The 13,469-nt window shown below is 45.3% G+C and overlaps 1 protein-coding gene across 7 annotated transcripts in view; it reads left to right on the top strand.

The window, feature by feature from the left end:
- Positions 1-13,469, top strand: part of MEAK7 (MTOR associated protein, eak-7 homolog) — a 49,212-nt gene that overhangs the window by 15,299 nt on the left and 20,444 nt on the right. For all 7 annotated transcript variants that reach the window (XM_032612277.1, XM_032612281.1, XM_032612274.1 and 4 more), the window contains exons 4-5: positions 222-366; positions 11,003-11,425. In XM_032612277.1, the coding sequence (XP_032468168.1) occupies positions 222-366; positions 11,003-11,425 (568 nt within the window). The remainder of the gene's footprint in view (positions 1-221; positions 367-11,002; positions 11,426-13,469) is intronic.

The raw sequence follows: 13,469 nt of genomic DNA, 5'->3' as shown, positions 1-13,469 counted from the left end.
TGGTTAAGGACAGAACTCCCGGACAAAAAGGCACTGGCAATCTAGACCAGCCAAAGGTGTCGTTAGAAAAATGAGTAACTACCCAAGTTACATGATCTGTTCCAGATTGTGGTCCATCACAGTTGGCCTTAAGGAGATGAGACACCCTTCCCCACGTTGATATGATGTAGGTCATAGGTCACAACGGAAATGCGATTAATGGTAAAATTGCGGTCTTCAAGTTTACAGAGGACCTGGTTGGCTCTGTGGCACACGTGCTAAGCTACAGACAGGAGCTGAGAGGCTGGACTCAGAAGCAAGCCCCGGGCTCCCTGTCCAGGGTGCAGGCGCTGGCTGCTCAGCTGTGCTCCGAGATGAAGCTTCAAGGCAAGTGCCCTGTCTCAGTCCTTAGACCTTGGCCTTATAGAGTGGTACCACGCCATCTCCATTACTGTAGGCTTGTACTGAACTTTTGAAACCAGCAAATGTGGGTCTTCCAACTTTGGAGGACTATTTAGATTATTTAATCGTGGGCAGTCGCTCATAGTATTTCCTTATAATCCTTATTTCTGCAGGGTCAGTAGTGACGTCCCCACTTTCATTTCTGCTGTTAGCCATTTGATTCTTCTCCTTTTTTCTTGGTCAGTCTAGCTAATGGTTTGTTCACTTTTTGTTATTTTCAAAGAGCCAACTTTTAGTTTTATGGGTTTTCTCTGTTATCTAATCTCTATTTCATTTATCTTCATCCAAGTCTTTTATTTCTTTCTTCTGCTTCTTTTTGATTTAGTTTGGTTTTCTTTCCTTTTTTTAAAAAAAAATTTTATTGAAGTATAGTTGATTTACAATGTTGTGTCAATTTCTGCTGTACAGCAAAGTGACTCAGTTTTATATATATATATATATATATATATATATATGAATATATACATTCTTACTCTTTAAAAAAATATTTATTTATTTTTGGCTGCATCAGGTCTTAGTTGCAGCACACAGGATCTTTCATTGCAGTGTGCGGGCTTCTCTCTAGTTGTGGCACATGGGCTCAGTAGTTGTGGCACGTGGGCTTAGTTGCCCCACGGCATGTGGGTTCTTAGTTCCCTGACAAGGGATTGAACCAGAGTCACCTGCATTGCAAGATGGATTCTTAATCACTGGATCACCAGGGAAGTCCCTATATTATTGTTCTTTTCCATTATGGTTTGTCACAGGATATTAAATATAGTTCCCTGTGCCATACAATAGGACCTTGTTGTTTATCCATCCTATATATATACTAGTTTGCCTCTGCTAATCCCAAACTCCCAATCCTTTCCTCCCCTCCCCTCCCTCCCCCTTGGAAACCACAAGTCTGTTTTCTATGTCTGTGAGTCTGTTTTTGTTTCGTAGATATGTGTCATAGTTTAGATTCCACATATAAGTGATATCGTATGGTATTTGTCTTTCTCTTTCTGACTTACCTTTCTTAGTATGATAATCTCTAGGTCCCTCCATGTTGCTGCGAATGGCATTATTTCATTCTTTTTTATGGCTGAGTAATATTCCATTATATATATCTGCCACATCTCCTTTATCCATTCATCTGTCCATGGACATTTAGGTTGTTTCCATGTCCTGGCTATTGTAAATAGTGCTGCAATGAACACTGGGGTACATGTGTCTTTTTGAATTATGGTTTTCTCAGCGTGTATGCCTAGTAGTGGGATCGCTGGGTCATATGGTAGTTGCATTTTTAGTTTTTTTAAGGGTCCTCCATACTGTTCTCCACAGTGGCTGTACAATTTACATTCCCATGAACAGTGCAAGAGGGTTCCCTTTTCTCCGCACCCTCTCCAGCATTTATTGATTGTAGATTTTCTGATGATGGCCATTCTGACTGGTGTGAGGTGGTACCTCATTGTAGTTTGGATTTGCATTTGTTTAATAATTAGCGATCTTGAGCATCTCTTCCTGTGCCTCTTGGCCATCTGTATGTCTTCTTTGGAGAAACGTCCATTTACGTCTTCTGCCCATTTATGAATTGGGTTGTTTGTTTTTTGTTGTTGTTGAGTTGTATGAGCCATTTGTATATTTTGGAAATTAAGCCCTTGTTAGTCATATCATTTGCAAATATTTTCTCCCAGTCTGTAGGTTGTCTTTCTGTTTTGTTTATGGTTTCCTTTGCTGTGCAAAAGCTTTTAAGTTTGATTAGGTCCCATTTGTTTATTTTGGCTTTTATTTCTATTGCCCTGGGAGCCTGACCTAAGAAAACATTGGTATGATTTATGTCAGAGAATGTTTTGCCTATGTTCTCTTCTAGGAGTTTTATGGTGTCTTGTCTTATATTTAGGTCTTTAAGTAATTTTGAGTTTATTTTTGTTTATGGTGAGAGGGTGTATTCTAACTTCACTGATTTAAAATGCAGCTGTGCAGCTTTTCCAACACCACTTGCTGAAGAGACTGTCTTTTCTCCATTGTATATTCTTGCCTGCTTTGTTGAAGATTAATTGGCCGTAGGTGTGTGGGCTTATTTCTGGGCTCTCTCTTCTGTTCCATTGATCTATATGCCTGTTTTTGTGCCAATATCATGCTGTTTTGATTACTGTAACTTGGTAATATTGTCTGAAGTCTGGGAGGGTTATGTCTCCAGCTTTGCTCTTTTTCCTCAGGATTGCTTTGACAATTCTGGGTCTTTTATGGTTCCATATAAATTTTATTATTATTTGTTCTATTTCTGTGCAAAATGTCATGGGTAATTTCATAGGTATTGCATTATACCTATAGATTGCTTTGGGTAGTATGGCCATTTAAACAATATTCTTCCAATCCAAGAGCATGGGATATCTTTCCATTTCCTTGAATCATCTTTTAAAAAATAAATAGTTAATTAATTTATGGCTGTGTTGGGTCTTTGTTGCTGCACACGGTCTTTCTCTAGTTGTGGCAAGCAAGGGCTGCTCTTCTTTGTGGTGCGTGGGCTTCTCATTGTGGTGGCTTCTCTTTTTGCAGAGCACGGGCTCTAGGCATGCGGGCTCAGTAGTTGTGGCCTGCAGGCTCAGTAGCTGTGGCTTGTGGGCTCTAGAGTTCTAGTAGTTTTTGTGTGGAGTCTTGAGGGTTTTCTATATATATTATCATGTCATCTGTGTATAATGATAATTTTACCTCTGCCCTACCCAGTTGAATACCTTTTATTTCTATTTCTTGTCTGATTGCTGTGGCTAGGATTTCCAATGCTATGTTGAGAAGTGGTGAGAGTGGTCACCCTTGTCTCGTTCCAGATTTTAGCAGGAAGGCTTTTGGCTTTTCACCATTGAGTATTATGTTGGCTGTGGGTTTGTCGTAAATAGCTTTTATTATGTTGAGATACGTTCCCTCTATACCCAATTTTGTAAGGGCTTTTATCATGCATGGGTGTTGAATTTCATCATATGCTTTTTATGCATCTATTAAGATGATCATGTAGTGTTTGTCCTTTCTTTTGTTGATGTGGTATATCATGTAGATTGAGTTGAATACGTTGAACCATCCTGGTGATCCTGGGATGAATCCAACTTGGTTGTGGTGTATGACTTTTTTAATGTGTTGTTGGATTCGGTTTGCTAATAATTCGTTGAGAATTTTTGCATCTATATTCATCAAAGGTATTGGCCTATAGTTATCTTTTCTGGTGGTGTCTTTGTCTGCTTTTGGTATCAGGGTGACAGTGTCTTCATAGAATGTCTTTGGGAGTGTTCCTTCCTCTTCAGTTTTTTGGAAGAATTTGAGAAAGATCAGTATAAGTTCTTCTTTGTATATTTGGTAGAATTTGCCTGTGAAGCCATATGGTCCTGGAATTTTATTTTAGGCAGGTTTTGTTTTGTTTGCTGTTTTTTTTTTTTTTTTTAACAGGTTTGATTTCTTTTCTAGTGATTGGTCTGTTTAAGTTGTCTCTTTCTTTGTGATTCAGTTTTGATGGGTTATATGTTTCTAGAAAGTTGTCCATTTCTTGGAGGTTTTGTCAGATTTGTTGGCATATAATTGTTCATAGTTTTCACTCATGGTTTTTTGTATTTCTGTGGTATCTGTTGTGATTTCTCTTCTTTCATTTCTTATTTTGTTTATTTGGGTCTTCTCTCTTTTCTTTTTGGTGAGCCTGGCCAAAGGTTTGTCAATTTTGTTTACCCTTTCAAAGAAACAGCTGTTGGTTTTATTGATTTTTCTTGTTTGTTTTTTAATCTCTCTTATATTTATTTCGTTTCTGATCTTTATTATCTTTCCTTTGCTTTATTATCTTTTCCTTTAGGTTTTGTTTGTTCTTTTTCTAATTTTTTTAGGTAGTGTGTTAGGTTGTTTATTTGAGATATTTTTTGCTTTTTTTAAAAAATGTATTTATTTAGTTTTGGCTATGCTGGGTTTTTGTTGCTGCACGCGGGCTTTCTCTAGTTGCGGCGAGCGGGGGCTACTCTTCGTTGCAGTGCGCAGGTTTCTCATTGCAGTGGCTTCTCTTTGTTGCGGAGCACAGGCTCTAGGCACGCAGCCTTCAGTAGTTGTGGCACACGGGCTCAGTAGTTGTGGCTCGTGGGCTGTAGTGCACAGACTTTGTAGTTGTGGCGCACGGGCTTAGGTGCTCTGTGGCATGTGGGATCTTCCCGGACCAGGGCTCGAACCCACGTCCCCTGCATTGGCAGGCAGACTGCCAACCACTGCACCACCAGGGAAGTCCTGAGATATTTGTTTCTTAAAGAAGGCCTGTATCACTATGAACTACCCTCTAAGAACTGCTTTTGCTACATCCCATAGTTCTTGTATGGTTGTGTTTTCATTGTCATTTGCTCAAGGTATTTTTTAATTTCTTCTTTGATTTCATCATTGACCCATTGGGTTTTTAAAATTATTTTTATTTTTGGCTGCATTGGGTCTTCGTTGCTGCGTGTATGCTTTCTCTAGTTGTCGTGAGTGGGGGCTACTCTTCGTCGCAGTGCACGGGCTTCTCATTATGGTGGCTTCTCTTGTTGTGGAGCAGGGCTCTAGGCTCATGGGCTTCATTTGTGGCATGTGGGCTCAGTAGTTGTGGCGCACGGGCTTAGCTGCTCTGCGGCATATGGGATCTTCCCGGACCAGGGCTCGAACCCATGTTTCCCCTGCCTTGGCAGGCAGATTCTTAACCACTGCACCACCAGGGAAGCCTGACCCATTGTTTTTTTAGTAGCATGTTTAGCCTCTATGTAATTGTTTTTTTTCTCGTTTCTTTTTCTGTGGTTGAGTTTTAGTTTCATGCTGTTGTGGTCAGAAAAGATGCTTGAAATAATTTCTTTACTCTTAAATTTGTTGAGGCTTGTTTTGTGCCCAAGTGTGTGGTCAGTCCTAGAAAATGTTCTGTGTGCACTTGAAAAGAATGTATTTTTTTTTAGATGTAATGTCCTGAAGATAGATGCTTGAAATAATTTCTTTACTCTTAAATTTGTTGAGGCTTGTTTTGTGCCCAAGTGTGTGGTCAGTCCTAGAAAATGTTCTGTGTGCACTTGAAAAGAATGTATTTTTTTTTAGATGTAATGTCCTGAAGATATCAATTAAGTCTAACTGTTCTAATGTATGATTTGGGACCTCTGTTGCCTTATTGATTTTCTGTCTCAAAGATCTGTTCATTGATGTGAGTGTGGTGCTAAAGTCTCCTCCTATTACTATATTCCTGTCAGTTTCTCCCTTTATGTCTGTTAGTATTTGTTTTCTGTATTTGGGTGCTCCTATATTGGGTGCATATATGTTGACAAATGTAATATCCTCTCCTTGTACTGATCCTTTTATTATTATATAGTGTCCTTCTTTATCACCTTTGTTTTAAAGTCTTCTTTGTCTGATATGAGTATTGCGGCCCCTGCTTTCTTTTCATTTCTGTTTGCATGCAGCATCTTTCTCCATCCCCTCACTTTTAATACACGTGTGTCCTTTGCCCTAAAATGGGTCTCTTGTAGGCAGCATAGACTCTTGTTTTTTATCCAGTCTACCACTCAGTGTCTTTTGATGGGAGCATTTAGTCCATTGACATTAAGGTAATTATTGATAGATATATATTTATTTCCAGTTTAAACCTTGTTTTCCTGTTGATTTTATATTCTTTTGTCCCTTTTTCTTTTTCCTTTTGTGCTTCGATGCTTTTCTTTTGTATTATGGTTTTTTCTTTTTGATTTTTGTGACTCTGTTGTATGTTTTTGATTTGTGGTTGCCCTGTTTTTCAAGTATGTTAACCCCTTCATTTATCTACTTGCTTTAGACTAGTAGTCACTTAGGCTCAAACACATTCTAGAAAAATAATTGTGATTTTCTCTATCCTATAGATTCTTACTACTTTTCTATTTAGAGAAGACCTTTCAATATTTCTTTCAGGATAGGTTTAGTATTGCTGTATTTTTTTAGCTTTTGCTTGTCTGAGAAATTCTTTCTTTCTCCTTCTGTTCTAAATGATAATCTTGCCGGGTAGAGTGTCCTAGATCGCAGATATTTCCCTTTCAGGACTTTGAATATATCTTGCCACTCCCTTCTGGCCTGCGACGTTTCTGTAGAGAAATCAGCTGATAGCCTTATGGGGGTTCCCTTGTCATTAACTGTGTTTTTCTCTTGCTGCCTTTAGAATCCTCTTTTTTATGTTTAACTTTTGACATTTTTATTATCATATGTATTGGTGTAGGTCTTTCTGGGTTTATCTTGTTCAGGACCCTCTGTGTTTCCTGTATCTGCATATCTGTTTCCTTCTTTAGCTTTGGGAAGTTTTAAGCCATAATTTCTTCAAATACATTTTCAGTCCCCTTTTCTCTTTCTTCTCCTTCTGGGATGCCTATTATGTGTAGATGGGCATGCTTTACATTCTCCCATAGGTCTCTTGTATTGCTTTCATGTTTTTCACTTGGCTTTCTGTCTGATGTCCTGATTGGATGATTTCCTTTACTATATCTTCCAGATCACTTATTCGTTCTTCTGCATTATTTATTCTGCTATTCATAGCCTTTGGTTCTGCTTTTGTCTCAGCAAATGAATCTCCTAATGTTTCTGGACTCCTCACTATAGTTTCTCGTTCCTTTTTTACAGTAATCTGCATCTCTTTCGATAGCCTTTCTTAGTTCCTTCAGTATTTTCATTATCTCCTTTTTGAACTTGTTATCTATTAGACCGAAGAGGCCTGTTTCATTGTTTGTCCTTTCAGGGGAATTCTCTTGATCTTTTCGTTGGGAGTGGTCCCTCTGCTTCTTCGTTTTACTTATATTTCTCTTGCTCTATGAGTTCAGGAGAAACAATTATCTACTGTGGTCTCGGAGGGCTATTTTTATGTGGGAGTGTCCCTGCGTAGCCTGCATGGGTTTAATGCTTTTTGGGGGCAAGGGCTGTTTTCAGTATGGATGCCTGCTGCCTCTCTCCTCAGTGTGTGCTGGCTGTCATCCCCTTGATAGGAGGTGTGACTGGTGTTGCGGTGACCAGAGCCTGCACTGGACAATGAGTGGGGACTCCTCTTCCCTCTGTGGTTATCACCGCCCTGTCCAGGGCAGGGTCTGCTCTCTACTTGTTGGTGTAGAAGCCCCTAGCTCTGTTTCTGATCTGCAGTGCAAGAATGGGCGGGATTGGAGCGCTCCCACTGGGAGAGGAGCCACTGAGTATTACTGTGCTGGAGCTGTTCACCTGTGAGTGTGTCACCTTTCACCTGCTGTGCGGGCTCACAGAGTACACTGTCGTTGGCACTGCCCTCAGCCCCACCTCAGCTCTGGGTGTGCTGGCAGTCAGCCCTGGTGCCTCTCAGGCTTTGTTTTCACAAGGCCACCAGCGTAGATCCACTGAAGTCAGGTCCCAGGACTGTAGTCGTTACATACCTGGACCCACTGTGGGAGCTATGGATGCAGCTCAGACCCTGGCCCAGCCCAGCCCCTGCGTGTACGCGCCCACAAAGCCCACAGCTGCTAAGGCCAGACCCGTCCCAGCTGCGGGAGCACCAGTTGTCTGTTTGGTTGCCCCACAGGCACTGAATTTACAAAGTCGGCCGTGGAGGTATAAATCCAAGGTTCACGCAGCCGTGGGGAGAGATTTCAGCTCTGCTGCTTAAGTCACACGGCCTGTGGGCCTCAGCTGTGATTTCAGCCCCACCTCTGCATATGGGCAACCCACTGCTGTCTGCTTCTGGGGGCACAGGGCAGTGGCTGGGGCACACGAGCCTGCCCAGGCAGGAGGGGACCGGGGTGGCTGGGGTGTGTGACCTGCCTGGGCAGGAGCCTGTCCTGGAGCCTACATAGGCAGGAGCCGGCGGGTGGGGAAGGAGGCTGCGATGGCAGCCCCGCCTCTACCTTGGCATGCCACTTAACAATGGCGCTTCGCTTCTGTGGCGGCCCGGGGTTCTTCCGCAAACACTCCTGGTTGCTGCGCCCCACGCTCCAGCCCCTTCAGGCTGTCTCCACACAGCTAACAGCAGCCCTCTCCCTGGGTCTGTCCTCTAAACCCCGTGTTACAGCACCCAGCCCCCACCCATACCAGCGGACATGCGTCTCAGGCTGGGGCACACAGGGCGGTGGCACAGCTGTCCGTGTAGGTCTCTCTCTGTCCTGCCTGCTACTAACTGGTTGCTGTGCTCTCCTCCAAGCCTCTGAAGCTCCCTTTCTGTCCCGGCCAATCTCCTCACTGGTGAGGCTTCCCTGGGTGCAGGAACCTCTCCTCTCCTTCAGCTCCACCGCCGCAGGGGCACAGGTCTCGTCCCACTTCCTCTATTGTTTTTTTCCTTTGTCCTGCCCAGTTACTTGGAGATCTTTTTTGTCCTTTGAGGTGTTTGAGGTCTTCTGCTGGTTTTCTGAGAGCATTGTTCCGTTCATAGATGTGTTCTTGATGTTTTTGTGGGAAGAGGTGAGTTCCACATCCTACTACTGACCATCTTGACTCTGATCGCTAGTTTGATTTTCTTTTTTTCATTTCTCAAGTTAGAAGGTTAGGTTATTGATTTGAGATCTCTCTTCTTTTTCATATAGGCATTTATGTCTATAAATTTCCCTCTAAGCACTGCTTTAGCTGAAGCCCATAAGTTTTGGTATATTGTGTTTTTGTTTTCATTCATCTCAGTTTTTTCTTTCTTTCTTTCTTTTAAAAAATTATTTATTTATTTATGTGGTCGTTCTGGTTCTTAGTTGTGGCAGGTGGGCTCCTTAGTTGAGGCTCGCTGGCTCCTTAGTTGTGGCATGCGAACTCTTAGTTGTGGCATGCATGTGGGATCTAGTTCCCTGACCAGGGATTGAACCCATGTCCCCTGCATTGGGAGCGTGGAGCCTTATCCACTGCGCAACCAGGGAAGTCCCCATCTCAGTATTTTCTAACTTCCCTCGTGATTTCTTCTTTGGCCTGTTGGTTGTTTAGAGGTATAGTCTTTAATTTCTACGTGTTTGTGAAATTCCCAAATTGCCTTGTTACTGATTTGTAATTTCATTACATTGTGGTTGAAGAACATACATTACATGATTTCAGTTCTTTTCAATTTATTGAGGCATGTTTTATGGTCTAACATATGGTCTGTTCTGGAGAATATTCCAGGTACACTTGAGAAGAATATATATTCTGCTATTGTTGGCTGAGAAACAGTATATAATTAAATTTACTTGGGATTTAAAAATACCTTGTGGTGAATCTTTTTGCAAAGTAGATTTGTTTTATAAAAGTGTTACTGTTGGGCTTCCCTGGTGGCGCAGTGGTTGAGAGTCCACCTGCTGATGCAGGGGACGTGGGTTCGTGCCCCGGTCCGGGAAGATCCCACATGCCGCGGATTGGCTGGGCCCGTGAGCCATGGCCGCTGAGCCTGCGCGTCCGGAGCCTGTGCTCCGCAACGGGAGAGGCCACAGCAGTGAGAGGCCCGCGTACCACAAAAAAAAAAAAAAAAAAAGTGTTACTGTTTTATTATAAAGCTGGATTTTTAAACACAGTTTGAAGAATTAAGTGAGATATTTGGAACTTGGAAAGAATAATGACATAATATACTGTATAATACTGTTATATATATATATATATACACATATATATGTGTATATATATATATGTGTATATATATATATATGAATGAAGTACCGATAGCTTGTCTCTTGGTATCACCTCCATGTCACCTCTGTTCTTAGTAGGTAAGAGATGGAAATCAGAATGATGGGTGCTGGTCGGAAACAATTAAGTATAATTTGTAGTTAATGATATCCGTTCTCCCCAGATAAACTAGAGGGGTGCCCAGGAAGTAACCAACCACTACCCTGCCATAGCTGGAGGACAGCACACTTCCTAAATCCTTTCCAAATGATTTTGTTAGGACTAGTGGCTTTTGGTGTAGCCCTCTCAGGAGGGATTGCTGGGGAGTCTTGGGGCCCTGGGGTGAGGGCGTAGCTGTCTCCTGTGTCTCTGAAATGCAGCTTGGAGCAGAGAGGAAAGATAAGAGTGTCGATGTTGAATTGTTTAGATGAGCACTGTCCTACAGAGACAGAATGTGAACTCCAAAGCCAACCACATATGAAATTTTACATATTTCAGTAACCACATGGAAATACCAAAAAGAAACAAGCAAAATTAATTTTAAGAATATGTCCAGGGACTTCCCTGGTGGCGCAGTGGTTGAGAGTCCACCTGCCGATGCAGGGGACACGGGTTCGTGCCCCGGTCCGGGAAGATCCCACATGCCGCGGATTGGCTGGGCCCGTGAGCCATGGCCGCTGAGCCTGCGCGTCCGGAGCCTGTGCTCCGCAACGGGAGAGGCCACAGCAGTGAGAGGCCCGTGTACCACAAAAACAAAACAAACAAACAAAAAAACCCCCCAAAAAACCCAAAACAAACAAACAAAAAGAATATGTCCAAAGTATACTTTAACATTGGCAATCAATGTAAAAAAAATGAGGTGTTTTACGTTCTTTTTCTTTTTCACGCCGAGCCTTTGAAATGGGGTGTGCATTTCACACTTACTGTGCATCTCGGTGCAGACGAACCACGCGTGGCTCCCCCGCTGGACAGAGCAGGTTTAGGTAAGTAGAGAAAAGGCAGTGTCCTCACCCACTAATACTGTTTTCTCCTCCCCTAGGCGGTGAGAAGCTTCTGGGGCCTCAGCGGCTGGAATGTGACCGAACCACAATTGAGGACTGGGTGTTCAGGGCTCCCCACGTGGCCACGTTTCTGAGCGTGGTCATCCACCAAGGCTTCCTCCTCCTGTGCTCGTCCCTCGATCTGGCCACCCTGGTCCCCAAGCGCCAAGTCGACCAGGAACGGGAGTTTGCGAGCGTCCTGGATGTCCTGTCCGTCATCTACATCAACTCCCACCTGCCCAGGGAGCAGCGGCACCACTGGCGCCTGCTGTTCTCATCCGAGCTCCACGGGCACAGCTTCGCCCAGCTCTGCGGGCGCATCACACACTGTGGGCCCTGCGTGGTGCTGCTCGAGGACCATGACGGCCATGTGTTCGGTGGCTTTGCTTCCTGCTCCTGGGAGGTCAAACCTCAGTTTCAAGGTGAGTCTTGGCCACCAAAGCCCCACATGGTAGCACCAGTGCTCGTACAGGTTCTGGTCAGATGGCTGCTGTGTGGAGACCTCCGAGCCCCGCCAGGGGATGTGCGTGTTTCTTCCATCTCCTCCTGCAAGCGTTTTGCTAGACGTGTTTGGGAGGGTAGTGAAACGTGGTGTTTCTTTATGATGGTTTAACTTCATGGATTCCTTTATAGATTCTGGCTGCAGGGTCAGGTAAGCAGGACAGCTGTCCTCACCCCTGGCTTTCAGGTGAGGAAACAGCGGATCAGCATTAAACGACGCCAGGTCCTGACCTCGGGCGAGGCTGGGCCGTAGGTGCTGCGTAGGGGACTGGGAGATGCCGGCTCTTGCAGGTGGGGTGTGTTTTGTCGGAGGACCGTCTTCCTTTCCTGGAACCCCCTGTGTGGGTCTGCTTTGCTGCTTCTGCCCGTAGTTTTTCGGTTCTGTGATTTTGCTGGAGATTGGAAGCTCTTTGCTAGACCTTGAATGCCCTGGATCAAAGGCCCTGATGAAATACTTCCCCTCCTCAAAGAACCACTCTGATAAACACTCTTAAAGGACTCTTTTTGAAAACGCTTATCTCCTGTCAGTGGGCTGTTCTCGTACTCAGAGGTGAACCTGTCTTCCCAGGATTGATGTCACGGTGTGTCCCCTGGGACCTGCGCCGGGCTGCCCGAGTCTCTGTTCTCAGAAGGTCTCCTGGGGGCCAACAGCTGTGAGATGGAGGCCTTTTTCTAGTGGCTCTGAGCAGCCGGATACAGGCCTGTCCTCACTCCCCTCAGCTAAATGGGGCAGCCTGGCCGATGCAGTTCCGGGGAGAGTCCCTCCCAGTGAGGGGGCGAGGCTAACACCCTCCCTGGCTGGGCCAGTGGAAGGGAGAACCCAGGGTCCTGAGATGCGAAATACGGGGGAGAAAGGTCACGTGCTCCTCTGGGATGGGGGCTGCACATCGTAGCCAGACAGCTGTCAGCTGCATCCACTCTGCCTGCGTCCCCGCTCCCCCTTCTCTCCCCGCCACTCTCACCTGCATTGCTGCGGGTGCCTTCTGCCTGGCCCTCGCCTCCTGGTCTCACCCGTCCAGTTCATTTGCCACATCCCAGCCCACCTGCCGTGGTGCTTGTCCCCTGGAGACCCTTGGACGGACCCCCAGTGCACTCAGGATGGTGAATCCTTTATCTCCAGCCTCACGACCTCTACCGTGCCCTGTGCCCTGGGCTCAGTCTCACTGAATTACGCAGAGTTTCCGGAACAGGCCACGCTCTCATCTCAGGACTTGGCACGCGCTGCCTTTTCTCCCTCTTCCACCTGTTTACACAGTCAGCTCCTTGTCGGGACTCAGTCCAGGGTCACCTCCTTCAGGAAGCCTTCCCGACCACACGAGTGCCAGTCACTCCCTGCGGTCCTCTACGGGACTGCACGCTTCTGGAATTGCTCCCACCTTCCTTGCACCAGGGAAGCTTCTGCTGGTTGGGGAGCCATGTCCAGGTGCAGAGGTGCCATTACGGGAGAGGTTTTAGCAGTGGTGGGGTGGCCCTTGTCTGGGGTGGGTGGAAGGGATCATGGTGTGAAGGCTGGGTGCCTTCATCCCTGAGATCCTGTTGTTTCCAGGGTTTGGTTTTCTCTAGGTTTTAGAGTGTTCTAGATCTTTAATCCAGCTGTTGCTACCAGCCCTTCCCCACTGTGTCAGGGTCCCTTAAGACCACCCACATATCAGTGAGTCGCTAAGAGGACTCGGGGACGCAGCACACAGCTGTCATCACAGCTGATCTATTACAGTGAGAGGATGCAGAGTACGATCCGCCCAGGGGCTGGGTAGGGGTTGGGAGGGTGAAGTCCGGGGGAACCAGCCTCCAGCATCCTCTCTAGTGGGGTCGCACAGGACGCGCTGAATTCCCCCAGCCGCGAGCTGTGACAGCATGTGTGCGGTGTCGTCCATCAGGGATGCGTTAGAGCTTCAGCGTGCGGGGTCTTTATTCGGGGGGCCGTTCACACGAGCACCCTCTGACTGACGCGCACCCAAACCCCAG

This window comes from Phocoena sinus, chromosome 19, assembly GCF_008692025.1.
Source record: "Phocoena sinus isolate mPhoSin1 chromosome 19, mPhoSin1.pri, whole genome shotgun sequence".
Lineage (NCBI taxonomy): Eukaryota > Metazoa > Chordata > Mammalia > Artiodactyla > Phocoenidae > Phocoena > Phocoena sinus.
This window is presented reverse-complemented; position numbering and strand designations above follow the sequence as displayed.